At 41.9% G+C, this 27,640-nt stretch overlaps 2 protein-coding genes across 3 annotated transcripts; both read left to right on the plus strand.

Annotated features, from left to right (window-relative positions):
* Positions 1-2,864: 2,864 nt before the first annotated feature.
* Positions 2,865-4,163, plus strand: LOC117454149 (growth-regulated alpha protein-like). The gene is made up of 4 exons (XM_034093257.2): positions 2,865-3,087; positions 3,242-3,353; positions 3,586-3,663; positions 3,839-4,163. The coding sequence occupies exons 1-4, from the start codon at positions 3,024-3,026 to the stop codon at positions 3,900-3,902; spliced, it is 318 nt and encodes a 105-aa protein (XP_033949148.1). The 5' UTR covers positions 2,865-3,023; the 3' UTR covers positions 3,903-4,163.
* A 5,793-nt stretch (positions 4,164-9,956) lies between these two features.
* LOC117453837 (putative monooxygenase p33MONOX) lies at positions 9,957-18,682 on the plus strand. 2 transcript variants are annotated; one of them, XM_034092844.2, is made up of 8 exons: positions 9,957-10,217; positions 11,052-11,169; positions 11,318-11,505; positions 11,696-11,807; positions 12,056-12,183; positions 15,167-15,330; positions 15,443-15,654; positions 17,499-18,682. In XM_034092844.2, the coding sequence occupies exons 2-8, from the start codon at positions 11,142-11,144 to the stop codon at positions 17,702-17,704; spliced, it is 1,038 nt and encodes a 345-aa protein (XP_033948735.1). In that variant the 5' UTR covers positions 9,957-10,217; positions 11,052-11,141; the 3' UTR covers positions 17,705-18,682. The 2 variants fall into 2 exon arrangements, with proteins under 2 accessions (XP_033948735.1, XP_033948736.1); XM_034092845.2 differs by lacking the exon at positions 9,957-10,217 and having other exon boundaries at positions 10,889-11,169.
* The last annotated feature ends 8,958 nt before the right edge of the window (positions 18,683-27,640 follow it).

A 27,640-nucleotide genomic window follows, 5' to 3' on the forward strand; every position in this document is an offset into this window, starting at 1 on the left:
AAACACACCTGTTCAACACTGCATTCAACCACTGACTATCCCCCCCCTATGTTCTGTTTTTGTTTATCTCTTTTTGTATTTTTCTTTGTTTTTTCTTCTCTGTCAAAGCGTCTTTGAGTTTTTAGAAAAGCGCTATACAAGTCTCATGTATTATTATCATTATTATTAATATCTTAAAAAATGCTGTTGTGTCTCGTTAAATGTGTTAGTTATGTTTATGTATTTTGTCTGTCATTTCCTGTTTTATTTTGTACTCACCTCTTGTCTTTCATTTCAGGCCCTGTTTTCTTCCTCCCCTTGTGTGTTTTTCACTCATCATCAGTGTCTGCCCCACCCCTGATTGTATCCACATGTTCCCACTCACCTCATGTTTAAATAGTCTCTCCCATGTCCTGTGTCAGTTCGTCTTGTTTGTTTCCCCGAATGGTCGTGCCAAGCCTCAGCTCTGAAAGGATCGCTTTTCACTCATGTCAGGTTTTGTTATGTTTGTTTATTTTGTTAGGCTTAAGTTTTTATTAAGTCCTCTTTTTGTTACGCTAGTTTTTTCCTCCGTGTGAGCGCTTTTTGTTATTTCCACTACCTACTCTGTTAAGAGGGATTACCTGATCTGTTAAAAATAAATACACTTTTTTATTTCATTCAAGACTTTATCTCTGGGTCGTGCATTTGGGTTCATCAGTTTGTGTCGAAGTCCTGACAAATGCATTGTCACCACGCTCTCAGGGTCGGTTCACCCAGATTAAAAATAATATATTTTATGTTACCTCGAGAGGTTTCAGCCAGGCAGATGATTCTGATTTTACTTTCCAAGGTTTTGAGATATCAATCTCTGAGACTTCTGCCCTCAGCCGCAACGTAGATAGAGATCTCGAAAACATGGGCAAGTAAAACCCAAACTAGAAATCTAGACATGGCTAGAAACCAGAAAGAAAAGTGTGTCATTTATTAATTTCTGTAGTTTACTGAACCAACCCTATAAAACATGCCTGTTTTTTGAAAGTTTATATTTTGGGTGCCTCGTCCTGGGCCCTGCTTTTATCAGTAAGGCAGTTCAGCACGTCGCCTTCTTTTGCTTTTATGGTATTTTCTCATTCTTTTTAAAGCGCATGTGATTTATAATACTTGTCATTACAAATGTTATAGAGCATTACAGAAAAGCTTTTCATAATAATATCACTGTTGTTCACACTTTATTTCAATCTTTATGGTCAAATTACAGAAGGAACGAGTATGATGTCAAGAATTAGGGAAGGAAACGGAGTTGTGATGGGATTTCATTTTTAACAAAGTGAAAGAGGACATAAAACTGACAGTAAGAGAATGCTTTCCTCAGAAACCAAGAACTTCTTTGTAAACATGTGACCTTATGGGGGGCGTATCATATACTATCTATTTTTACTTTAACATCGAAAAACTGAAGTGAAAATTAAAAGGAAATGAATATCAGCGTCCATCAGATATTACTTATAATAGCAGTTTATTCACTCCACAAATGTCATGACAGTGTAACTACCACGCAGCTACAGTGGAAAGAAACTTTTGAAACTTGCATTTTCGTCTGAGCAAGGTGTTAACCACTGATGCACACGTACAAAATCAGACGATGCAGAGACTGACCCACACTCTGTGTTACAAATATTCAATGTCTTTTTTGTGATATTATGGCATTTTATTTCACAAGACATTCAGTAGAGTTGAATTGCTTTATTTGTTTTATATGAAATAATTGTATGCAGCCAATTTACTTATATGCATTCTTTAGGAAGACAAACATAACCCTTACTAGCAATGTACTCATTTGACCTGAGCTTGGTGTTAAATGTAATTTGCATATAAGAACAAGTGGAAAATAAGATACAGGTGAACAGTTGCCTTCATTTACTAAGATATTATATATGATTCTTTTGTATTACTCATCTGTTTGGATCTTTGTTCTTCATGGCATCAAAAAGAGATAGTATTCAAAATGTTTAAAAATATGTGTTAATGGGTCATACAGCAATGATATTGTGAGTTTGATTTTAAAGTTTGGTTAAATATGTGTTACGGTAGAGCGAAGGAAGCAGGTAGGACCCAAATGCAGATTAAAGTGAAAATAATTCCTTTATTTCAAGGCTATATATATATATATACAGACAGAACAGAACACTCACCGAGGACAAGCCAAATCACAAGACGAACCGACACTGAACACTGGGAGACAGGGGGATTTAAACACAGGGTAACTAGACACAGGTGGGAACAATCAGGGGCGGGGCCAACACTGATGAGCACAGGAGACACACAAGGAGTGACAGGTGAAAACAATCAGACAACTAGACACACCAGGGAAACTAACGACAGGAGGAAAAACACAGGGAAAAGGACCAGACAATATACAAGGAGGAAAATACCCATAACCAGACATACAAAACTACAAACGTGACAAAACATGAGAATCCTGACAATATGAGTGTTTACAGATTCAACAAGTTACACTTTTTAGATTCCTATTATAACACATGACGTTAAAATGTATACCTCAACATCTCAAATTCATTATACTAAAGTAATATGACCATGGGTATTGCTTGTGGTTTGGAGTTGGTGTGTGGTGCAGTGGGTTGTGCGTTGGTGTTGGGATCAGGGGATCACAGGTTCAAACCCCATTGCAGTCAGCATGTCGTTGTGTCCCTGGGCAAGACACTACACCCCAAATTGCTCCTGTGGGGAATGCCCACAGTAAGTCGCTTTGAATAAAAACGTCTAACAATTGACATGTAATGTTTTGAAGTTTCACTTTCCAGCCTGGTAGAAATTCCCCTGGTCACAGGAAGTATGATGAGGTAAGGAAGTGAAAAGAGTATTTAAGAGGGACCCTCAGCCTCTACCTCTTCACAGTCCTCCTGTCAACAAACAGTGCTCTCTCAGACTCTGGCTAACATCTCTAGCTGCACTTGTTACTGCTCGTTCTATCATCTTCACAGCAAGAATCAAGATTTGTTCTAGCACTAGTGTCTTCTTGACCAAAAAGGAAAGCAACAATGTCCGGCATCATGAAAGTGTTTCTGCTCCTGGCTGTCATCGTCTGCATCACTGAAGCCCAACGTAAGTGTTTGTACTATATCAGCATTTACAACTCTAACAAAGAAAATGTCAGGTGTTTAATATACCTTTGAATACGTCTCGGTAACTGTAACAGATGAAATATGTGCACTGAAAACAAATTGTAATTCAATTAAATCCTTGTCTTTTTCTGTAGGTCATCAATCAGGAGGGTGTCTGTGTCAACGTGTCAGGAGTAAAATACGCTCAAAAGTACAGGACATCCAAATCTACCCGGCAACCACGTTCTGTGCCAAAGTGGAGATTGTGTAAGTTACAGTAAAATGGTTTATTAATTGCTATTAGGACAATGTATCTCCCTGGCACCAATAAAACCTAGAAATGCACTTTAATTTAGATGGTTAGAATTCAGCGTCAGTTGGGTGGAACATTATAATGCACTTCTAGTTATCTGCCTAATGATTTATGAATATTTGTTTATATAAATTATTTGGTTAAAATGTGTTTTTAACGTGAGGTGTCCTCTGTCCATTTCAACAGTGTCACCGACAGAAGGGGAGCTCGCTTCTGCCTGGACCCCGAGTTGGCGGCAGTCCAGAGAGTCATGGCTTCCGTCATGTAAGTATACCAGATATCAATCCAAGCCTTACCTTCAAATACACTGACCATCCAATTACAACGTTTACTCTGTCAGTGATTCTCTATATTTGATGGAACAGTATTGAGTGATGTGATGCCTTCTTCTCCACACGTGTATCTTATGTTTCCTTCTGGTTTTGTTTTTGATTTATAGAAAAGCCAGAACCACAGCCAGACCAGCTGCGCTCACTTCCAGCACCAACACAGCTAGCCTCTAATTCTTCAACTCCTGGGATCAAAAAGAAGCTAAAATGACCTCTGACCCCGTTTGAAAATGCACCTTCAAGGAATGTAGATGTGAACTGAATGAAACTGTTTGTCTATTTATCCTCTATTTATACTCATGTGCACTGTAGTATAGCTCTGTTATTTTTTACATGTCTTTTATTTGTTTTTGTAAATTAATGTATGTGTTGAACCAAGTCCTTTGCCTTTTGGTCATTTCAGTGTTTTTCTAAATAAATATAAAATCAATGGAGCATTGAGTGCTTGTTTTCTGTTCAAAGTCTGATCATGTTGTGTCAACAAACACTGCTACCTTGTGGTTCAGGGCTGCCAATGCAAGATGTTAAGTACATGTGTTAGGTCATGTATCCTGTTTAGAGGGAGTTAATTTCTAAGAAGTTTTCTAGACATTATTAATATGGAGGCTAAAGATGAGATGAGGTACAGGCCTAGAGCAGAGAGGGAGGACCCTAAGAGAATGTTCACCATTCTCCGGGGGATGTATGGTTATGCAAAGTCTTATGTTACTTTACAACTAAATGTCTTCTCTTGACAGCAGCAGGATGGAGAATCGTTGCAGGAGTTTTCTCATTCTTTGTATTGTATGATGGACAAGATTGAACGTTGTTCCCCACAAGGCGTGCGCAGCGCCTCCACACTTCTTAGGGACCAGTTTGTCGAACATGTGCTTGACCTTCGCAGGGAGTTGAAACGTGTCGTGCGGCAACACCCTGACTATACTCTTCTAGAGGTACAAGCTGAAGCCATACGCTGGGAGAGGGAGGGACGACCTGATGAGCCTAGAGGTAGGAGTTATTCAATACCCTCCCTGAGTGCTATGCAGTGTTCTGGAGGAGTGACATCAGATAGCCCAGGTAACCCAGATATGGAAGAGCTAAAGCACAAGAACAGCATAACCAGCTCACACAGGGTCTAATAGCTTTACAGACAGCCCCTAAACCCCCTGCTACACTGCAACGCCCAGCCCATGTTATATGTAGGCGTTGCCAAAAGCCAGGTCATTATGCCAGGGAGTGCGGTGATGGTCAGGTTGAGTCACAGGGACAGCAGTTGAGGGCCCCATTGTCCACCACAGCAACCTCCGGCGCACAGGAGGCGGGAAACTTTTTCCCTCTGATGTAAAGAGCCAAACATCTGGAGGGGATAACACAGGCTCAAGTGAACAGAGAACAGCTGCCGAAATCATTGCACCTAGTCTTGTTGCACCTTGTCCTAAAGTAACTGTAGGTCTGGGTGGTGTACCCGTTAACTGCATACTAGATACAGGATCTATGGTCACTACCATGGTTGAAAGTTTCTTCCTCCAGCACTTCAAGGATGCCCCTAGGTCTTGCCGCTGGCTTCAGCTTCGTGCTGCCAACGGGTTGGAAATTCCATATGTAGGGTATGTGGAGCTGGATGTGGAAGTTTTGGGAAAGGTTATACCCCGGCGAGGTGTTTTGGTTGTTAAAGACCCCCCTGGCAAAATATCTCCCTCAGAAGTTACTGGTGTCTTGGCCATGAACGTGATCAGAGAATGTTATCACCAGTTGTTCAGTGAGCATGGCGCTGATCTGTTTGCTCTTCCTACAGTGCAGCAGGCTCCGCCAATGTGGCAACAGGCACTACAACGTTGTCAACATGTTCAGCTATGTGCAACCCCCCCTAAAACAGGTTTGGCAAGAGTGAGAGGTAAGCATCCCATAATCATACCAGGGGGTACAGTAAAGTGGGTGACTGCAACATGTTCCTCTCACTTTAGTGAACCTACTGTACAGGTGCTGCGTTGATTGAGCCCTTGATGATGGTCGTTCCCTCCCTGAGTGTGTGTTGCTCTCCCCAGCAATGGTCACAGTCACCAATGGCACTGTGTACATTCCATTGGTAAATGTAGGTGAGACAGATGTTGTTCTCCATCCTCGCCTTCCTATAAGACGTTTGAGTCAGGCTCAAATTGTAAGTTTGCCAGATGGTGTTTCTACTGTAGCACTTGAGTCAGGTGGTGTGACAGTTACCCTTTCCTCCCAAGAAGCTCAGGTGAACCCAGTAAGGCAGCATATAGAGACTGCAGATTTATCTCGCTCAGTCAGATCAGGAAAAGGTAAGGTCTATGTTGAGGCAGTATGAGTCCATCTTTGCAGCTTCTGACTCTGACCTGGGTTGCACCAATCTCTTAGCGCATGACAACCCCCTAGTTGATGAGGTGCCAATTAGGCAGAGGAACAGGCGAATTCCCCCATCTGACTACGACGAAGTTAGGGCTCACATTCGTCAGTTGCTAGACAGCCAGATTATAAAGGAAAGCTGTAGCCCCTATGCCTCTCCCATTGTCCTGGTGATAAAGAAAGACGGCAGCCTGAGACTTTGTGTGGACTACAGACTGTTGAATAACAAAACACGCAAAGATGCATTTCCCCTCCCAAGGATTGAAGAGTCTTTAGACGCACTGTCCGGATCCAAGTGGTTTTCCACATGAGATTTGGCCAGTGGTTACCATCAAGTCCCTGTTGCAGAGAAAGACAAACCAAAAACGGCTTTCTGCACACCTTTTGGCCTTTTTGAGTTTGAAAGGATGCCATTTGGATTGCGCAATGCTCCCAGTACATTCCAGCGTCTGATGGAAAGGATGTTTGGAGACCAGCACTGCCATTCTCTTCTTCTGTACCTTGACGATGTCATTGTGTTTTCCTCCACAGTAGATGAGCACCTCAAGCGACTGGAACTGGTTCTAGGACGTTTCAAACAAGAGGGGTTGAAGGCAAAGCTGGAGAAATGCCATTTCTTCCAACAAGAGGTGCAGTACTTGGGACATGTTATTTCTGTAGCAGGTGTGTCTACCGACCCAAAGAAAATTGCGGCTGTGGCTGACTGGCCCAAACCAGGTACTGTGTCACAGCTAAGGTCTGTCCTCGGTTTTGACAGCTATTATAGGGGCTTTGTTGAGGGGTTTGCCATGTTGGCTGCACCTCTCCACAAGTTAGTGGCGGAGCTGACCGGGAAGAGGAAGAAGAATTCCTGCGGTCGGGATGTTGATCTGAGTGATGCATGGACAGCTCAGTGTGAAAATGGCTTTAAGGACCTCAAGGCAATGCTGGTATCCTCACCTGTACTCACCTATGCTGACTTTAAACTTCCATTCATTTTAGAGGTGGATGCCAGCCATGACGGATTGGGAGCTGTCTTATCCCAGGAGCAGGAAGGGAAGGTCAAACCCATTGCATACGCCAGCCGCAGCCTACACCCAGCTGAGAAGAACTATAGCTCCATGAAATTGGAGTTTTTGGGCATGAAGTGGGCCATGACACAAAAGTTCCGTGAGTACCTGCTGGGTCATAAATGCGTAGTTTGGACTGATAAAAACCCCCTCAGCCATTTAGGGACTGCAAAATTGGGGGCCACAGAGCATGGCTGGGTAGCTGAGCTGGCGGTATTTGATTACACCGTGCGGTACCGCCCAGGATGCACCAACCAAAACGCTGATGCCTTGTCCAGGCAATGCCCCTCAAATTACATAGTGGTAGTTGGACCAGGAACCCCAGTTCCAAAGGCTGTGCAACAAGCAGCTGTGAATGACCCTGTGCTTGCAGCCCAGTCCACTATCTCTGCCGTTCCTGAGAGGTCAACTGCTGACCTGGTTGCACTGCAGGGTGCTGACCCCACCATATGCACAGTCCTTCCTTTCTGGAGACAGCAGCGGATGCCAGGGCGGATGGAAAAGATGCAGTCTTCCCCCTGCAGCCCTTGGGTTGTTGCACCAGTGGGACCGCCTCATGATGAAACAGGACCTCTTGTATAGGACATACCAGCGGCCTGATGGGGGAGAGCGTGTTGACCAGCTGGTGCTTGAGGGAGGAAGTGTTTCAGCAGCTGCACAACCACCATGACCATCAAGGTATCGAGCGCACTACTGAGCTGATCCGACAGAGATGCTACTGGCCAGGTATGAGACGAACAATCAAAGACTGGTGTCAACTGTGTGAGAGATGCAGTGTTGCTAAAAATACACAGCCTCAAGACCTAACGAAATACTGGCTATAGATTTCACTTTCTTAGAGCCTGCTAGGGATGGGAGAGAACAAGTCTTGGTAATGACTGATGTGATCTCTAAATGTACCCAGGTCATCCCTACTCGTGACCAGCGAGCTGCTACAGTGGCGGAGGTGCTTGTTATGGAGTGGTTCTACAAGTATGGTGTCCCAGCTCGACTGCACTCTGACCAGGGTCGCAGTTTTGAGAGCACAGTCATCCAGCAACTGTGTGATCTCTACGGCATTAAAAAGTCGAGAACCACCCCCTACCATCCACAAGGTAATGGACAATGTGAACGTGTTAATAGAACTCTGCGCAACCTTCTACGCACCCTGACCATTGAACAGAAGAGCCGATGGCCAGAATATCTCCAACAGGTCGTGTTTAGCTATAATACTACTCCACATCAAACCACAGGTCAATCCCCCTTCTTTTTGATGTTTGGCCGTGAACCCCAGCTTCCAGTAGATTTCCTATTAGGTCGTGTGGAAGAGCCTACGGCAGGAGAGGTCTGTGACTGGGTCCGGGAGCATCAACGACGGCTCCAGGTAGCAGTCGATGGTGCCTGTGATGGTGATAAGACCGGCGGTATTGTGTTTGTGAGGGGCTGCGCCGTCCGAGAGACATAAGATTGTCCGCCACTGCTGTTTTGTTTTACCGTTCTGTTTCCCTTATTTTGGTTTGTTATAGTTGTTCGTTTTGATGCTTTTGTTTACATTGCTGCTCCAATTCCTAATCTCCCAAGAGTATTAGTGTTTTTACTATCTCAATGAATTGATGTACTATTGTGCTTTGTGTCTTTTGTTGAGGGATCCAGCACCACTGACGTGAGCGGCAGCCTTGGGAGTTGGGAATCAGCGGTGTTAGGCCCTCACGTGCACTTCACTGCCCCTTAAGTGTGTGTGTGTTTAGTTGATTTTGCACTTTTCTTAATTTATCACTTTCTTTTCAGTTGCTGTGTCTGTACAGGGCACGTGTGTGAGTGGCGGTGAGTAGAATTCAGATGTGACCTGCTTGTTTCCCCCTCCCAACAGTAACTGTCTGCGCTCATTTAGCTGTTATTTTTATGCTGGATACCATTTTAAATAGCATAGTAGATGAATTCCTAATAAATTGTTGTTGTTTTTACTGGTTAAAATATTGTTTGTAAATGTGTCTATTTGATAATAAATGTCATACTCTTGGGGGAAAATCCTTGTCTTAGGCCTTTTTGTTGACTGCCAACTGTATCATGTTTTCTTTCAAATTGAATCTGTGGAGTTTTTGCCATTTGATCAAGTTGAGTCAGAGGGCAACTTTGATCAGGAGAACAGCTAAACCTTAGGCCGTGTGTGCGGCTGCGGTTACATGGCTAACATATGCAACAGATAGCATGAGGGCTCCAAAGCTGCAGGGAGATGACAGTAGATAAACTGTCAACATGCGCTTCTGCTCAATTCTGATAGGGGCGGTTCAGGTCAGCTGAGTTTCATAGGCTGGAATCCTTCACCCACGCACACACACACACGCACACGCACACATTGGCAGTCATATCATGGAGATATCAACTTTAACCAAGGCCACAGTTTAACCATGTTTTATACAAAGAAGATACTGCCTGTCTATCTGAATTTTGAAATATGACCTTTGAGTTGAAACGTATATCTAACTCAAATATTGAGGACATTTTTTTCCTGGTATGTTTAAACTTCCAATTCAATACATCTCTAAGCCAAATGTGGTATTTTTACTTGATACATTTAGTTCCCTTCCAGTTTTCAATAATTATAGAAAAATATGAAATCAACAACAAAATGAAGATATCAATATTAAGTATTTACAAATCCTTGGGGGGAATTTGAGTAGCCACTCCGTTTGGTGATTAGATAAGAAATAAATGTAAACTAGTCCTACATTAACCATCGGCAATGTTAAAGTGATACATACTATGGAGTCAGATTTGGGTCAATATTCTAGCGCGCAAATCTGACTCCATACATGGTATCACTTCCGCACATGGACGCGCCACAGTCTCGCCGCTGCGAGGCTCCACCATAGGGCTCCACGAGCGTCTCGGTTGTCAGAGAGGTGCGTTCAGTGCCCTGCTGCCGTGTGGACATATCAGCATCTTTACTCTCTGTATGTCCAAAAGTCATGGATGAACCAACCGAAGAACAAACATAGCCTACAGATTTTTTTCGTTCAGCATGTCAACTCAGCTCCACTGTGACAAAGAAAGAAAGAAATCACTGCTGTGTTATAACTCAACCGGAGAGGAAAGGAAATATTGACAGGTTGAGGTAAGTGTTACAATAAGCTTTTGTCCTTCATGTAAACGCTGGAAATATTGTTTTTAATGAATAAAATACAATACACACTATGCAATGATAATAGAAAATCCAGTGATTATTACATTATTTGAATAATCGTTTTCAAGTTTTTTTAGTTGTAGCCTATATCGTATATGTTACATATTTTTTGTTTGACGTTATTCCCAAACGCCCATGGTATACTTCGGTTCCTGTTTTTGCAAGTCACCGTATCTGTCACCGCGAAGTGCTGACGTGCAGCAGACAGATGTAAGCAGTCTGCAAAGTAGACAAAATTAGCCTGCAAAATATCACCGATCCAAATCTGCGAAATCTGACAAGATAACATTTTGCAGATGGCGGATGGTCATCTGATTATTTATTTTGGTGACGAAGCAGGTGGATTGCAATGGAAAGAGAGCTCAGACAATGCTGATATAGAGCACCGATAAAAGAGGTAGACAAAGTTCACAATAGGACTAATGATAGGCCTAATGCCTTTCTTTGAGTTTTACAAAACAAGCAAGGTTTATTTATTAAACAGGCAGTGTTTCCTGATTTCAGAAAGTGTCATTTCCTTGTGGGAATGAGCTTGCTTTAATCCTCAATTGGGCTGTTTGTCTAGGCTTTGGGCGGAGCCGGCTGGTATGAGGGGACTGACCGGACTGACATTAACTGATATTCGCTGTAACAAGATCCTGCAGTTATATTCGGAGCAGGGCAGAAACGGGACGCTATGCACTTTGCACTTGCAGCACAAGACTCTGACGTGTTTACTCAAACTTAACCTTAGGCTAACCAACATATACTTACCATATTGATTAGCGTCACTTCGGACTGCCATCAGCAGAGTGGACCTCCACACGTTCACCCTACACCGTCTCCTGTGGTCTGCCTAACTGATCCGGTGTCAACATGTCCTCACAACGGGGAGATATTCCAGGTAACGCAGGATTTTTTGATATTTTACTGAAATAATCTTAATATTTGTTATTTGTAAAAGTATTTCGAGCCTAGTGGCAATGTCAGAAAACTTTCTCCATGTGAAATAAAACACAAACAATGAATCCTTCTTTACTCCCATCTTTCAGCACTTGAGTCTGGCATATCTTCTGGGCTCTTCGGTGCCTTTTCTTGTCCAATTGGAATGAACCGGCGCACTGTAAGCTATGATGACCTCATGGATGCCACCATGCATTCGCCACCTTCAGACTTCAACTTTAACATCTTTTGGAAAGACCCTGTCATCCCACAGCACAAGTTCAGGAACACTGCAGAGGTGCTTTCCTGTTTGTTCTTACTATAATATACCCAAAGTGTTTTGTGTTACTCTAACAAGATGTTTGCCTGGGCTTGTGGGGAACTTCCATAAGCATGATGCAGGACTGACAACGTTTCATTTGTTCTCACGTGTTGTGTAACTGGTTTGTAAATGAATCCTTACAGTATAAACTTGTATCACCATGCAGGAAAGAGGGAGTGCTGGGAAGTTGGTGACTTTTGAGGCAGGGACACCAGTCAATCCCCAAGTTCCTGTTGTGAAAGCCAAAGCCACCTCTTTGATGAGCACACTTATGATAAGTAAGTCAACTAAAACCAGCTGAAACCCTAATTGAAGACCATTTATTTTCAATTTGATCAATAACAACACACAAGTTAATGACACAATTAATTGATTCACCTCACGTCACATCAATGTGTTAGTCTCACCATGATTGTTCAAATTGTACTTCCTTGGATGGCACATTTAAATAAAAACAATCTACAGAGCATCATATTTAAAACAATGACTCATTTGTACTGTGGACTGTTTACCTTTCCTCACTTAGAGCAGGCCCAGGACAACCTCCATAGGTTTGAGCACCGGGCAGGGCTCACTGATGCTGGGTATTCTCCCCACAAGGGTCTTTCTGCTGAGGAGACTCGCTTTCACCGACTGGGTGACGGCACCTTGCCAGTGAGTATGAACAAATGTTGTTGTAAAAGACTCTTGATCTGCAAGGAGCAAAGAAAAATATCTCTAATGCCTCAAATAATAATAAATACCTGAAAATAAATACATATCACACCTTAATGTGTGACATGTGCTTTAGAGAATGCACAACCTGAATAAGTAGAGAGAAAACACAGTTTCTTGTACATTGTTGGTTAATTTAAATGTTTTCGGGAAAATGAAAGGTCACACATCTGACCTGGAGTGTATTTTGCCTAGAACGTCGTATAGAATCCCAGATTGACCATGACTATGTGAGGGTATGGGTTCTGTTGTTTTTTCACTTTTATTCATGTTATTCCTCTTCAGTGTTTGGCAAGACTGTTTGTATTCCGATGTATTGGATACTATGGGCTTGGGAATAGTATCATATTATCACACGAGCTCTTCATTATTTCCCCATTTCACATCTCTTCATTTCATTATCCTAATACATTGTGCTAACATCCCATAAACTGATGCAATAATAATTTCTCATGCATCAAAATAAAACTTACACAATTATAAATACATGATAGTATATTTAATTAAACCAGTGTACAGATTGTTAGGCTTTATCTTTGTGCATGTGATGGAAGGTATAGCAAAGAAGGTTTGAAAGTTACAGAGGGTTGCATACGTTTCAAGTGCACTCAGCTGACCTATAATAACATTCCCAAGTGATCACAAATAGAAATAGGGACTATATTCATACTAAAATAGTGATAGAGTCTGTGTTAATACTCAAATAAGCAAGTATTAGTGTGAAAACAAAATGATATAAAAAATATAAAATTATTTAACATGTTGACAATCCTTGTAAACAAGTTACGTAATCTGCTCTATGCTGGTTTAATAGAATGGAGTTTCCGGTAGAAATGTTGCCAAGCCCCCTTGTGTTGTCAAACGGACCAATCAGCGAGCTCCTAACAAAAGACACTATTTGGAGGCCCTTTCTGGTTTATGCCGACGATACCGTTTTTGTTTTCGCGAAAAAAACAGTTAAACAGCTAATTATGGATAAAATTAAGGAATCTGTCGGACTGGAGCGTCAAAGAAAGATTATCATAAAAAGGTATGTCGATGAATTACTGTGTAGTTACTGTGTAACTCCGACCGAAAAGCAGACTACCGTTAGCACATCATCACTGTAGGGCAGCTAGCTGGGCTAGCATTCGTGCTAACCTGAGTAAACAAACTAACGCTAGTTCTTCATACATTATATATCTCCCCACCAATGTCAGTTCAACTACTGTGGTTATACCTGGGTCAGTAAAAGTTGATTCACAGAAACTACGGCTGGCTAAGTAAGAAACGTAAACGTAGTGTGTAACTTGATGGTTATTATAGTAGCTAACGTTAGTTGTTAGGTTGCAGTCCTGCAGTTCTCTTTCTACATCCACGGCCTGCCACGGTTACCGTTAGCTCAGCATCAGTTAATGATCCTTCAGATCCCATTCTAACTTGGTCTCCTGAGGCAAAGTAGCCTCAGCTGTGCGCCTCATTTTTTCTTTTGGTTTTCATTCTAAAGAGGCTATCTGGACTGAGGCCCTAGCTAGCTGAATTATATAAAACGAGATTACAACCAGCAATAGCTATACTTGCTTTCACATTTGCTATCGCTTTATTTAAAACTAACACACCACTAGCCGCACGTTTGCCTGCCCTGTGTGCTTACTTTTAAGTGTCTATAAGAAAATTACTTATTTACTCATATTTGTTATACAATATACTTGCTTCATTGAGGGGCACAGGGTCTAACATGCTTTAATGTTTTCTTTTTTCCCCTGCCCCAATACTTTAATCACACAACAACAGTTGAACTGTCAACATGTTGTTGTGTCCTGATATTCTGGCTGAGGTCCAGCAGGGTGGGAGCAATGATGAAATCCCAGGACACAAACCCAAATGATATACAGGGCATCAAAAGCCAAGGGGGCACTCTTTCCTTTACATGATGGCCGTTACCCTATGCAGAATGCAGGACCACATCTACTAGAAGATATTGATATGTGTATGGAAGGACCCTCAAGATAGGATGGGAAAATGCCCACATTAAATGGGAACTTAACTTCAATACTCTAACAGAAAGAATTACAGGAATAAATCTAAAGATAAAGGCAAGTATTGTGGAACATACATTTGGCTACTCACGTAAGGACTGTTATTTGTTGCTTTTATTGTCATTCGACGTACATAGCTACCGTGTAGTTATGTCGATGAAAATCCTAGGTCCCAGGCTCCTCCAACAGTGCAACACAATAAAACAGATAAAATAGTGCAAGTAAATACAATAAAATAGAATAGAAGTAGTGCCATAAGAGTCTAAGTGATACATAATTTGTAAGTTACAAACAGGTGAATGTTATGGATGTTCTTTGTTGCAAATCCACTGCAGGTTATATTCACTTGGACCGGTGGTAGAGCAAGGTGTTTTTTGAGTGAGTTTGTTTTAGTATGTGTAGTTTATATTCATTGCTGTAATGATCTTCAAATAGTATGACTTATTGGCTCAGCGCTTACTTTATGAAACTATGTTATTTATTTAGAATATTAATAAAGTAGTTCATCGTCCACTTTTCTTGTTTTTATTATCCAGCAGTCCTCTCTTTGTGTCTTATCTGTCTCTCTTTTCTAGCCCACGACACATTTGCACAGCATGTGTGTGTGACGCACTTTCTTGGTCTGCAGGTCCATAAAAACACTGCTGACCTTCTGTCATTGTGTATTCAGGGAGAGTTTGCTCTTTAACAAAAAGATCAATGCTCTATTGCAAACATTGGCTGTTAGTGTGACACAGCGTTGCCTCTTGTACAGAGTGATACATCAAAATTGACACTTGTCCAGACACTTGCCGTTATTGATATCAGAACATTTTGCAATCACTTTTCAATGTACCTAGTGAATCTAGAACATAGAAGATAATCTTTGATTGTTTCTTTCATTGCTTAATTTTCTCTCTTTGCAGAAGTTGAGAATGCCAACCGGGGAGTTCAAGGAGGACAGGTGTACAACATCAGCACAATCCACCCCCAGTGTCACCCCTTGTGTCACCCCTTGTGTCAGCCCCTCCGTCACCCCCAGCGTCACCCCCTGTGTAACTCCCCACACATCACCGGCTGTTAGTCGCAGGTAAGCATCAAGCTACTGAGATATTTTTTGCTCGTGTTGTTATTATGTCATTTTTCAACATGGCTCAAATGATGATATGCTCATTTTTTTCTTTTGCTTGCCCTAAATACAGGAACTGGTTCCAGCTGAGTCCTGCACCTTTTCTTGCCCCACCAGAGCTCACCAGTTCCAACCCCACCACAAACATGGGAGGAAATGAGGGAGGAGGAGGAGGAGGAGGAGGAGGAGGAGGAGGAGGAGGAGGAGGAGAGAGATGGAGCTTCTTTGGAACTCGATCTGTGGTACAGAAGTCCCCCACTGACCCAGGCTGTGAAACCAGCTCAGGTGAGACATTTATGGCGCATTTCCACTGCAGGGCCTCGCATGGCTTAGTACGGTATAGTTAGGCCTTGGTAGGCCCGGCTCACTTTATGCTGCGTTTCCATTACAGTTTAGGAACTGGGGTAGTATAGTAACGCAGTGTCGGCGGAGCCGTGACGTCATCTTCAATGCGAAACACAAAACCAACATCAGCCGTTAGCTGTTAGCACTCAGAGCTCACAGCTCCTCATATCTGTTCAGAAACTAGACACAAATTAAACCAGTACAAACCACAGACTGTCTGTCGGAGCATATACAACGTTAGCTTAGCCGATCTCCATTTAGACAACACACATTTTAAAAGGTTTTTCGCCTGCCGTCTGTCTGCAGACTTGTCAAAGCATTAATTCATGGTTTTTACTAACCGGTATCAGTATGTTGTTACGTCGGCATCATTTTGAAACGTGTATTACAATTAAATCACGGTCAAATATGTTAATTTTGTTGTAGTTGCCAGCGATTCTCTCACTAGTTTAGCATACTCAGCCCGGTTGTTGGCCCGGAAAGAACCTCGATTTTGGAGAGCCAGAAAACCTGTGAAAAAGTACCCGCTAGCCGGAACTACGCCAAGTGGAAACGCAACCAAAAACGGGCTGGGCACGGCACGCTTAAACCGTGCTCCACGCTGTAGTGGAAATGCGCCATTATACCCAATGTTGCTTTTGGGTAGGGATGGGTATCTTTAAGGTTTTAACGGTACTACTACTTTTATCGATACCGCTTATCGATCCGGTCTTTTAACGGTACTCTTATCGGTTCTTTTGGAGAGAAAAAATAAGGTAAACTAACTAAACAAATTGTAAACAAAATTAACATTGCTTTTTATTTAAATTAAATAAATAATATTTCACATCAAAAGAAATTACAATGTTTTAACAAATCATATTAAATAATGTGATGACAGATCTGTAAACAGAATAGCTGAAACTTTAACAAAATAAATAACTCAGTTTCCTCTAATCATTAACCCATGTTTGAATAATGAGTTAACTCTGTGTGTCGCTGCTAGCATACATAACACCTGACGTGGAAACGTTACTCGTGGATGGGGCTACAGAGCTACTACAGAGACAGTGGAACCCGGTGCATTTCTCCGTCTGGATGTGGTGCACTTTTGCTAAATGTTTAAATAAATTGCTCGTGTTACCGCCCTTACATGCTAAACTCTTATTGCACTTGTGGTAATGAGCATTGTCCACATCGAGACGGGCAAAGATTAACCACACCTCGGAGCGCGTTCTCTCCGCCCTGTGTGTGTTGCTGCATGTAGCAGCCACGTGTGTGTAAACTGCCCCGCCCCCTCGCACACAGACGGGGGAGAGTGAGATCTCTCGTCTGGATTGGAAAGATCGAAAATACTAAAAATAATCATAGACGCATTTTGCAGGCTTTTTGCATATTAGAAACGGAGTTGGCGACACTAAAACTGCAATATAATGTTTGTATAGCAATAATAAATACAACATATATTTTAGATGTCTCCAGTACCGATAAAAAGACCGATAACGTCGGAGCTTAACGGTACCACGGTCTTTAATAATTCAGCACCGGGGCCCGTTTAATACCGGGGCTCGGTACCCATCCCTACTTTTGGGTCTCGACTGTATTACGATATTTATGCCTAGTTGATTGGATAGAATCTCAAAGCAAGAGGTTTTACATGTGCCACCCAAAGGTTTTCTGTATAGGAAGGTATAAGTAAGGTAGCCCCACCAACCAAAAATAACAACACAATATGGCATCCTCTCTTGTATTACTAGTACTCCTATTATGTTAAGACTTTCCTCTCTTCCTCGTCTTTCCTTCAGGCTTCTCATTGCAGTCCTACTTCGGCATGCAGAAGTCCTCCACCATGGATAGCACTAACACCCAGGTCAACTTCAAGGTGGACGACCCTGCAAACTTCATGCCCCCGAAGATTGAAATCTCAGGCCTCGATGCCAACCGAGCTCCCACACGGCCTCACAAACTGAAACCTCGGGACATGAATGTTTTAACACCTTCGGGCTTCTGAAGCCAAACCAGCCGTATAGTGACACCTCTTTCCTCCTCTGCCTGGGAGCTCCTTTTCTTTTCTTGCCCCCCCCCCCTGCATTTCACTCTGGCTGAGAGTACTGCAGACCACCCATAGTAGTAGCTCATCCGGCCCCTGAGACATCACCGCACTGTTCCTCCTCTCAACTACTCTGATGGACTGCCATTTTCTGTTTTCCCTCACCCCCCCCCCCACTTCCTATCTCTTCAGGCTCACTTGTCCAAATTAATTAAAGTAACTTCATTTGTCATTCCCTATGATGGTTTTTCTTTGTAGTATTATTATTCTGTTACGTAATGGGTGCATTGGCATTGCTTTGCTGTCTTTGTTCCATTGTCGATGATGACATGAGATTGAAGTTGTTGACGTATTTTTTCAGTCCTTTGCTCAAGTTCTTCACTTTAGCATTGCCTCTGGGGAAATGAACCAGCTATTTTATTCATAGTGCTCATTTGCCTCATTTTGTATTTTCTTATGTTATTTTGAACAAGCTCACAGATTTGTAGTTGTAGTGCGTTCTCTGTTGGCATGCAGAGTATAGTGTGGGATGACTGATTTTGTGCCTAAACTTGCAGCATGTTTGCTTTATCGAAGTACACTTTTTGTTTTTGTTATATCGAAGAACATATTATTTTACCCCGTGAGAGAGTTTGACTGAAGTGATTTTCTAATGATTATTTCCCCTTAACTAAGTTCATACAGTTCTTCTTTAAATCAATCATCATTGTTCATTCTCAATAGTAGTGTAATGGGTTTATTACATTTTTCCCTTTTAATTACTATATTATTTAACATGTTGTAAAAATACAAAATATTGACAAGGTCCATTTTCTTTTTCTATCACAATTCAAGAATCCCTGCTGTTCTATTTGAAAAAGATGTTGAATTCCAAAAAGTTATTGCACAAGGGAAATAGTCCCCTACTTAGATCTGTAAATAAATCTGATTCAAGCTCAATTCTTCCTTGTTCTTTTTTCATGGAAACATACAACAATATAAGTACACAGGGCCCTTCGGAGCACCCCAGTCCTTTATTATATTATTATTATATCTATGTTTATTAATATATATGTATCTGCAGAGTGCACAATCATTTGTATTCCATGTGAATACACACCATCATGCATTTCTTTTTGTAAGAAAACGATGTTTGTGATAAGCATTATGTAGTTGTATCTTGGAAACAGAACCAATTTAGTCTCAAACAACATTATTTTTGTAATTATGTTTATTAAAATAAACAAAGGCAGAATAAGAATTGTGCTTTGAAATAACGGCCTAATTATATTAAACTGCCATTTTCTCATATTTCATATATTTGCTTTGCTGAATAACTCATGGATGTGAAGTGGACGGCAATATAAAATACTAACACATTGTGTACCATTCCTTGGAGTAAAAGTAGCTGCATTAATTTGTAGATTTTCCTGTCATTGAAAAACATAAACCTGTATCCAACTTTAATTTGCTGTTGCGAGGATATCCCTGTTGTGATTCAAGGATTTTACACTAACCATCAGCCACAGTCTTTGTCCAGAAGATGGCGCAATAGGCTTACAATGCAGACATGGTTGTTGGAAATGAAGTTATACTCAGTCCGTCTCTTATGATTCATTATGTGTTATATTACCCAGATTACAATCAAGAAAAAGCAGTGTGTATGCTGGAATCAAATTAAGTATTATCAAGCCAACTGGGGTGCAAGGGTGATAGATAATTAGGAAATGAATTGTTGCCACAGACCCATGAATGGCAGGTTGAAGAAAAACAGGAGAATATAAAACTCTATGTTTACTAATCCATCATTTATTGCGTACACACTGATATAATGAATATAGCGTCTTTGATTTGTAACAAAAGCTATATTGTCAAAAAATAGCTGCCGGTTGTAAACTACCCAAGCCCCTCCCCCCCCCCCCCCCCCCCCCCCCCCTCCTCCCTCTCTCCTCTCCACATAAAAGCAAACATCCAGGCCATCCACGAAAATGAGCCAGCAGAGGGAGACAGTAGGGAGCAGAGTCTCTCCCCCCTTTACAGCCGTGTGTGTGTGTGTGTGTGTGTGTGTGTGTGTGTGTGTGTGTGTGTGTGTGTGTGTGTGTGTGTGTGTGTGTGTGTGTGTGTGTGTGTGTGTGTGTGTGTGTGTGTGTGTGTGTGTGCGTGTGTGTGAGAGACCAGAATGGTTTTGTTTTACCAATGATGTCTTTGCTAATACCCCAAATACACCTGATGTTGTTTTTGTTGACACCAACCACAAGGAGGTTCTAATATTAGAAGTCGGCTGTGCCTTTAACCTGTCCATGGACCAGGCTTTCCAGGACAATTATATCAAATACCAACCACTGCTCGATGTGATAACCAGCTTTGGGTACAAGTGTAGATATAGCCAGGGGCGGATCTACTGGGGTGGCAACTGCCACCCTAAAAAATTGCCTTGCCACCCCAGTTGGCAGCTTTGTTTTGGAATCAAAGTTGTGGCTCATCGGACATTTATGAGAGAAAATCCCTAATGTCTGAATGCAGCACAAGACACGAGTCTTGTCACCCCTCCCCCGGCCCTGGCGCGAGCGTGGAAATATGATTGGCGGCGATTTCATTTGAACGGGACAGCGCAAAACGAGTAGCATTCGGACAGTCTATGATTCGGACCCAAGTAGACAGAAGGAATGAGATATTTGTGGTCTACAATAACAGAGAAGAGACTGTCAAGTGTGGCCGTACTCAGCATTGAATCAAAACGCACTAAAGCTTTGGATCTTAATTAGTTTGTGAGGCGTTTTGCTGAACAAGATGGTAATCGTCACATTCAGCTGTCAACTTGATGCTCTGCTCACGGATGACTCGATGAGCATAACAACTGTTAAGATGATGACCTTATGTGTGTATATTTGTTTTTCTTTGAGGGGGTCTGCACCGAAAAAACTGTTTCAAGTCCTGAGAAAGTCAAATAAGACGGTGTGTAAAACTACACTGCCCAGCCAAAAAAAAGTAACCACTTTGATTTAACTAGGCCAGTAGGTAAGGACTTTCCACTGGATAATAACTGCAGCGATGTATATGTTTTAGCTGAATACACGTTTTTTAACCCTAACTGATGCAGTTAGTCACTTCTTTAATGTTTGTTCTTTCCGATGTAAAGTCAAGGTTTTAACTGTTTGCATTGAAGTCGTGGGGCGCTGAACTGTTCCTTTGATTCTTATGAATTTTGATATATGATAGTAATTTGTCTTTCAAATTTGAAGGAGGATGTGCAAGAATGTTGAGGAACATTCATCATTAACTCCTTCAAAAAATATATATATGTGAATCATAACAGTGATTGACAGCTGATAGGAATGATATAATTGTTAATATTATCATATTCATTCAGAGAAACATTGATAAGACAGTTAATGAATGTACTTATTGCAGCAGTCTGCATAGATGTGGTACCCCTGCTGGTCTAAGAGTGAAACAAACTCATTCAGTTATTGTTCAGTTAAAATTCATTAAATGATGTGTGCCACTTTATATATTTCTATTTAAGGCTTTACTGATGTGCCACAATAATGTCACCTATGTTATTGAGATAAAATATCAATAGTGTGGCTTTCCAAGTTAACATTGATTGATATGACTGCGATTAAATCAGCAGCCTACTTCTGCCAGGGGATGCCACCCCTCAAAATCTCCTGCACCCTCTTGCCACCCCATGAATATGTTAGATCCGCCCCTGGATATAGCATACTCATATTCGGAAGTCTTGGCCATGTATATAAATACACCATGATTGGCCTGAGAATTGCTGGAATGTCAAAGAGAAAAGCCAAACAAATTGCCAAATATTGCTCTGTTTCAGCTATTATTGGCAGCTTAGCCGTGTGGAGAAGGGGGTGCTATGTGTTCCCTTGCGTGTGCTGCTTAGCCCCGATATATTTGATTCCCTGTCTATGTAATATCATCTGTGGAACCAAATAAAGTATTTGTGTGTGTGTGTGTGTGTGTGTGTGTGTGTGTGTGTGTGTGTGTGTGTGTGTGTGTGTGTGTGTGTGTGTGTGTGTGTGTGTGTGTGTGTGTGTGTGTGTGTGTGTGTGTGTGTGTGTGTGTGTGTGTGTGTGTGTGTGTGTGTGTGTGTGTGTGTGCAAATGTGCCTGTGTGTGAGTGTCTATGTGTGTCTGTGTGTGTTTGCGCGTGCTTGTGTGAGAGCGCAGTTTATTTATTTCAGGGCGTGCCCTTGGCCCTAAATGTGTTACTAGAGACGCACCAGGATGCAATTTCAGTATACTTATGTTTAATGCTGAATTGTGTTCCAAAGTAAAAGTCAATGACACATCTTCCTTCTGATATAGTGCTATAGTTTTAACAGAAGCAATGCAAAAGATCACTTACTTTTTCACCATGTTTAAACTTTGACTCTCATTTATTCAGACATTATCTGGAGCTCCTAAATGGAAACCCCCTTTAACGTAATTACAGGCTGTTGAGTGTCCACGTCTGGTTTTTGGGTAGTGCTGCAGGAGCGAAGGTGAACATCAAATAGGACAGGCAAGTGCAGACAGAGAGCTTTCACTCAAAAGCTGGAGGTGGACTGTCATTAGTGGCAAAAAAAGTGATGGATGACTCAAGATGACAGGCAGGCCGAAAGAAGATAGGATGAACAAAGTTAAGCCATGGGGAAAGAAGATTTGGTGGTAAAGTTTGGAAAAATGGCAAACAAGGACGGAGATTAAGTCCTGTGGCACATTTATGTTAGAGGAATACAACAATGTCAGTATCACTAAACCAATGACGTACAGCAGTAAAGAGAAATTCAGGGTGGGGGAGTCTGGGAGGGAGAGGAACAAGGAAATATAGAGCAAAGGGTGGATTCCCCCAGCAGTCATGACATAATACAGATGTCTCTCTCTTTGGGTCCGACATGACGTGGTTTTCTTCTGTGCTACCCGCCCCACTATGCTACGCTAAATCACTGAGCTCACTCACAGATGTGCAATGACAAGCTCCACCCTGCCAGGCTGACCACGCACCAAAACAAACCCCACATCTCATCTGCAATCTGACTCGACACTCACTTAGACCTACTCATCCTTATTTTGAAATACAGACTCCATAACAACTACAAAACAATGACCGATGGGCTATATTTAAATTCCTCAAACCTGATTTATACCTGCTTGTCTCGCCAAGCTACTATGATGTTGTGACATAAAGAAGAAACAAATCCAGTGCCAGTTTAGAAGAAGATAAAAAAAAAGCAAGATCAGCTTGCTCCAGTGATCCAGGGTTTTTGTGTTTTTCTGAAAAAAGGTCAACTTTGATGAAGGTTGTGTGCACGTTTGCATACCATGTAGGAGTGGTAATGTATGAGCACTTTATGTCAGGATGACTCCAGGAATATGCCAGGAAATGCTCTTACCAGCTCTTAAATGCTTCAGTTCAGTTACAGGAATTTAGCAATAAACTGATATTGGACTGCTGATACCTGACCTACTCACAGTCCTTATCCTCAAGTCGTAATAAACTCTCACACAGTCTCCTGCACTGCTCCTGTGTTTTTTCAGGATCAGCAGGAGGCTACATTAGTTGTTTAAGCTACGAAGATAATCAAGAGGACTTTCCGTAATATAAAGAATAAGAAGAAGAAGAAGTTACTGTGATAAGATAATGATGTTCAAGAGACAGACAACACATTATTACTGGAATTACATTTAATGTGTTGCTTAGTTATAAATACAGTTTATCTTTTACAGCAAACTCACTTGTTTATGTAAGAAACCACAATCACTCACCACAATCATGACTAAAGTATTGTTTTTCGGATGTTATTGAAACCCAGACACGAACAGGGTTACAAAACTCAGCAAGGGATTTGAGGTGGTCCCTCTGACGTCTGCTGGGTGGGTTCCCTGTGTAAAATGCTGCGCTATCTGACTCCAGAACCACATCTGGGGCTGATTCACGTGAGCTGGCCCAGATGTGACCCACTGAGCTAAGAGGAGCTTGGGGAAGTTGGGGGGGGGAGTGGTGTCTGCAGGTACTGTACCCTCTGAACGCTAACATCAATTATGCCTATTACCTGGGGATATAGAATGACAGTGTTCCAGCCATTAACACAGATGTGGGTCACACACATAATAGCAGAGTACTTATGTTAAGCTATAAAACAACTGCTGTACCTCATGAATTGTGAAGACATGACCTCTGTTACAGATATCCATGTCCCTAAAGAGACCCTGCAGAAAGTGAGTGCATGTACAGTATGTAGTGAACAACATTTGGATGGGTGCAAGCGTCTGAGCAATACTATTTAAATGTTCTTAAAAAGTTTGTGGCATGAGAAGTCCGATTTTAGATAAACATATTTATTCAAAAAGATTAGATTAGGAAACACTGTTGGGTGTTTGGTACTTCTTATCTTGGTTCTCTTTCCTGCTAATCTGAAGCTATCAAAGGTTGTTAGCGTCTGGTTCCTGCCAGCAATAAACTCAATGCTGCGTGTCCCTGTGCTGTTCATCAGATATCTTTGCCATCCCCCACTGAGAAGCAGAGTGTATTGTTGTCCCGACCCTCCCCCCCCCCCAGCCCTAACTTGAAGCAGATGTGGATGGGAGATCCCCCACAATAAGGTTTAAACAGTCAGCTGGAGCTCACTGGAGCCTTATCCAGATGATGCACTTACCCATGTTTCTTTACACTTAAAGTACAAGAAAGTTTTTAACTCCACCATACAACACTGAAAGGGGAAAAGTGAAACATGCAAGTGTGTGAGATGATTCGTTTCTTGGGTGTGCTGAAAGGGATGAATTTAATACCCAAGAATGTGTTGTGCAATTGGCCAAAGTGCATCATATGTATGTATCTAAATCTCATAGTCCAGACGGTTTCCTCATGGAACCTAGCCAAAGATTAAGGTGTTTCCTCCATTTACCTCCATGACTTGGCTATAAACCAGATGTCATCATCAGTAAAACAGACATAGGTATCATTATTATGATAACAGATAGGTATCATGATCATTAATGTTTACATAAACTAACTTTAGACCAAAGTTGACATTTTCCTACGTGTTGACCGTGACTCAAGCAATAACTGAGGCCTGTACTACGAAGCTGGATTTTCCTAACCTGGAAATGTTTGAGTTATCCGGTTGACTTAATCCAAAACGTACGCGCTGTCACTAAACTATACTACGACGCTGGTTATCAAGTGGATCGCTCAAGCCAGCCGTGTCCTATCTAGTTAGGTGCGCGTTCACATGAAAGGGACGTGGTATTTGGAGCATTCGACCAATCACAAACATGGAGAAGCGCACTGACAGCGCAGAGTCATACTTCCTGAATGAAAAGTTAAACTTTAAACATCCATGACTTAAAAACTTTATCCAGGATAAAAGCCACATAGCTGCACCTGCAAGGTGAATACAGCTGGTAACAGAAAAAGTGTTTGAATGCGTACATTAACAGGTTTATGAGATCACTGCCCCGTCTAAAACACGATCTGACTTTAATTACATTTGACTCAAGTGTTTCGTCAACTTAATGTGTTGCTTAAAATAATACTTATGCATACAGTATGTGACACTGTGAGTGTTGCACAGACAGATGACTCAGATAAGGAAATATATGATACATTATGATGTGATATGATGTGATATGAATGATAATGGGACACATCGCAGTAGGGCCTGGCTCATTTCATGGAATCTGCAGGCAGTGGCAAGTACTTCCGGCATCTGCCACAGAGGCCGCTACTCTGTGGTAGCTGTGGCAAGTACTTCCGGCATATGCCACAGATGCCACAACTTGCCGAGGCATCTGCCGCTGCTCAACGGGAGTTGCCACAAGATGCCAGAGTAAGAGAAGGTTTACTGTAGCTGACACTCGCCTTCCGTGGCAAAAGCAGCTATTTAAACCCGTATTTATCGTGTAAAATGCTAATGCTAAAACATTTCAAAAAGATGATACATTATCATTTCTATTCAATTGTACTTGGAGCATGGTTTGCTAAAATAAACAAACGTGCTATATTTATGATGAAATATTGGCGAGTGAGGGTTGCAACGCCCTTGGCAATTGTCGCTTCTTGAGGGGAGTTTCCACTGCTTGCTACGATAAACCAGGTGTATGACTAGTAAAGACAAATACATATCTGTATTGACACAGCAACGTGTACATGGTGTTATTAGACTTGGCTACAGACTTAGGGCAGCTGTAACTGATTGCAGTTGCCACTGCTAGTGAGATGCTAAGGTTTACTTTATAAATTAGGCAAAGGACTTATATTTGCCCCATGCCTTCAGCAGCAGCAGGCATAGGCGGCACGTGAGGCTCAGGTTTGGGAAGGCTCCGGCATCTATAGAAAAGAGATGAACTCAGTGAAAGCACCGCCTGCTGACCAATCACGGCCCGTCCACACAGCGGCGTGCGTTGACGCTTGCCGGCGGGCGTGTCTGACACTCGACCAACAACCAATCACATGAATCTCCCGCCCCAGACACACAAGCACGCGGTTTGATTGGCTAGAGCTTGTACTGGCATATGATTCGATTGGCTGACGCCTCCGTCGAGGCGTCAAAAGTTGAACATTGCTCAACTTTTGAAGCGAGCAATGCCAGCAACGCTCCACGTCGCTTCCCAAAATGCAGTTCAGCTAAAATTGACATCACCCTATTCAAAGTGAATGGGCAGAAGCGTTGGAAGCTTCAACGCACGCCACTGTGTGGACGGTCCGTGAGCTCAGTGTGCAGAGTTTAAATCTATCAAGTCATATTACAGGATAAAGGGAATACAGTTTAAACTGCCGTTGCCTATGCAGAGAAGACGCCGACGTGTCGCACTTATCTTTCATATCACCAGTGGCGACTGGTCATTAGGGGCAGCCCCACCTAGTGTCAGCAGAAAGTATTAAAATAATGATTACAACAAAATGCAAAAAATAAATTAAAAAATATATAAAATATATTTTAAGATCATGTTTAATCATCTGATTCGTCTGTACATTGCTGTTTTAGTATGTGTTCTTCTAATTAGTGTCTATAGTGTGTGCCTATTGAGCTGTTTAGAGCCATGTGGGACAAAACCTGATCCTGCCCCTCCCTCTGACTGTCTAAGAAGTGAACGGTGACTGCAAAAACTACACTGCGCATGCTCAGAGTATTTTCCTATTTAATGTGTGTGGCAAAAAATAATGACCATAGGGGCAAAGTGCTGCCATCCCCACCATACGTCATCCCACATCACTCAGAGCTGATTGGCTGTAAGTACGTGTGCCGCGAAAAGTGTGGTGTGTGAAGAGGAGGAGAGAGAGCTGCAGTGAGGCGTCCTAAAACCAGGAAGTAAGCTGCGCATGGCTTCCCTCGACAAAAAAAGCAACGAGACTTCTCCATAGGATTTTAGAAAATAGCTCAAAATAAGATCTGTGGGAAACGTAGCTGTTAGATAAATGTACGTTTTGTTCAGCCGAATAATATCCACATGTCTACCCTACTTTTATCATTTTCGAATCAAAAATCTATTGATTAGATTAGATTTATGATAGACTTTTGAAACTACAAGAAGATAAGGAGGACTTTTACAAAAAAGTAATAGAGATTTTTGTCCAGAAGGATAGGCAAATGGACTTAATCTTCAAGTCAAGGTAAGACTGCAATTTTATTGAAAATGGGTTCTTACTAAGAGAGAACAATTCAATATTTAAATGATAAAATTACATTTTTTGGGGTATCCTTCTGTTGAACTGTCTGTTTAAAAGTAATTGAAGCATCAGACAAAAAAAGCTTTTGAAAATAATATTATATTTTTATATTTGTAAACCTGAAGAGTCAGTGCCAGTGCCTCACCAGCCATGAACCTCTCTGCAGAAGCTTATATATAGACATCTGAGTTGTTTGTGCCCCACCACTTTTGTACATATAGAAACGCCACTGCATATCACATCAGA

Source organism: Pseudochaenichthys georgianus, chromosome 10, assembly GCF_902827115.2.
Source record: "Pseudochaenichthys georgianus chromosome 10, fPseGeo1.2, whole genome shotgun sequence".
Lineage (NCBI taxonomy): Eukaryota > Metazoa > Chordata > Actinopteri > Perciformes > Channichthyidae > Pseudochaenichthys > Pseudochaenichthys georgianus.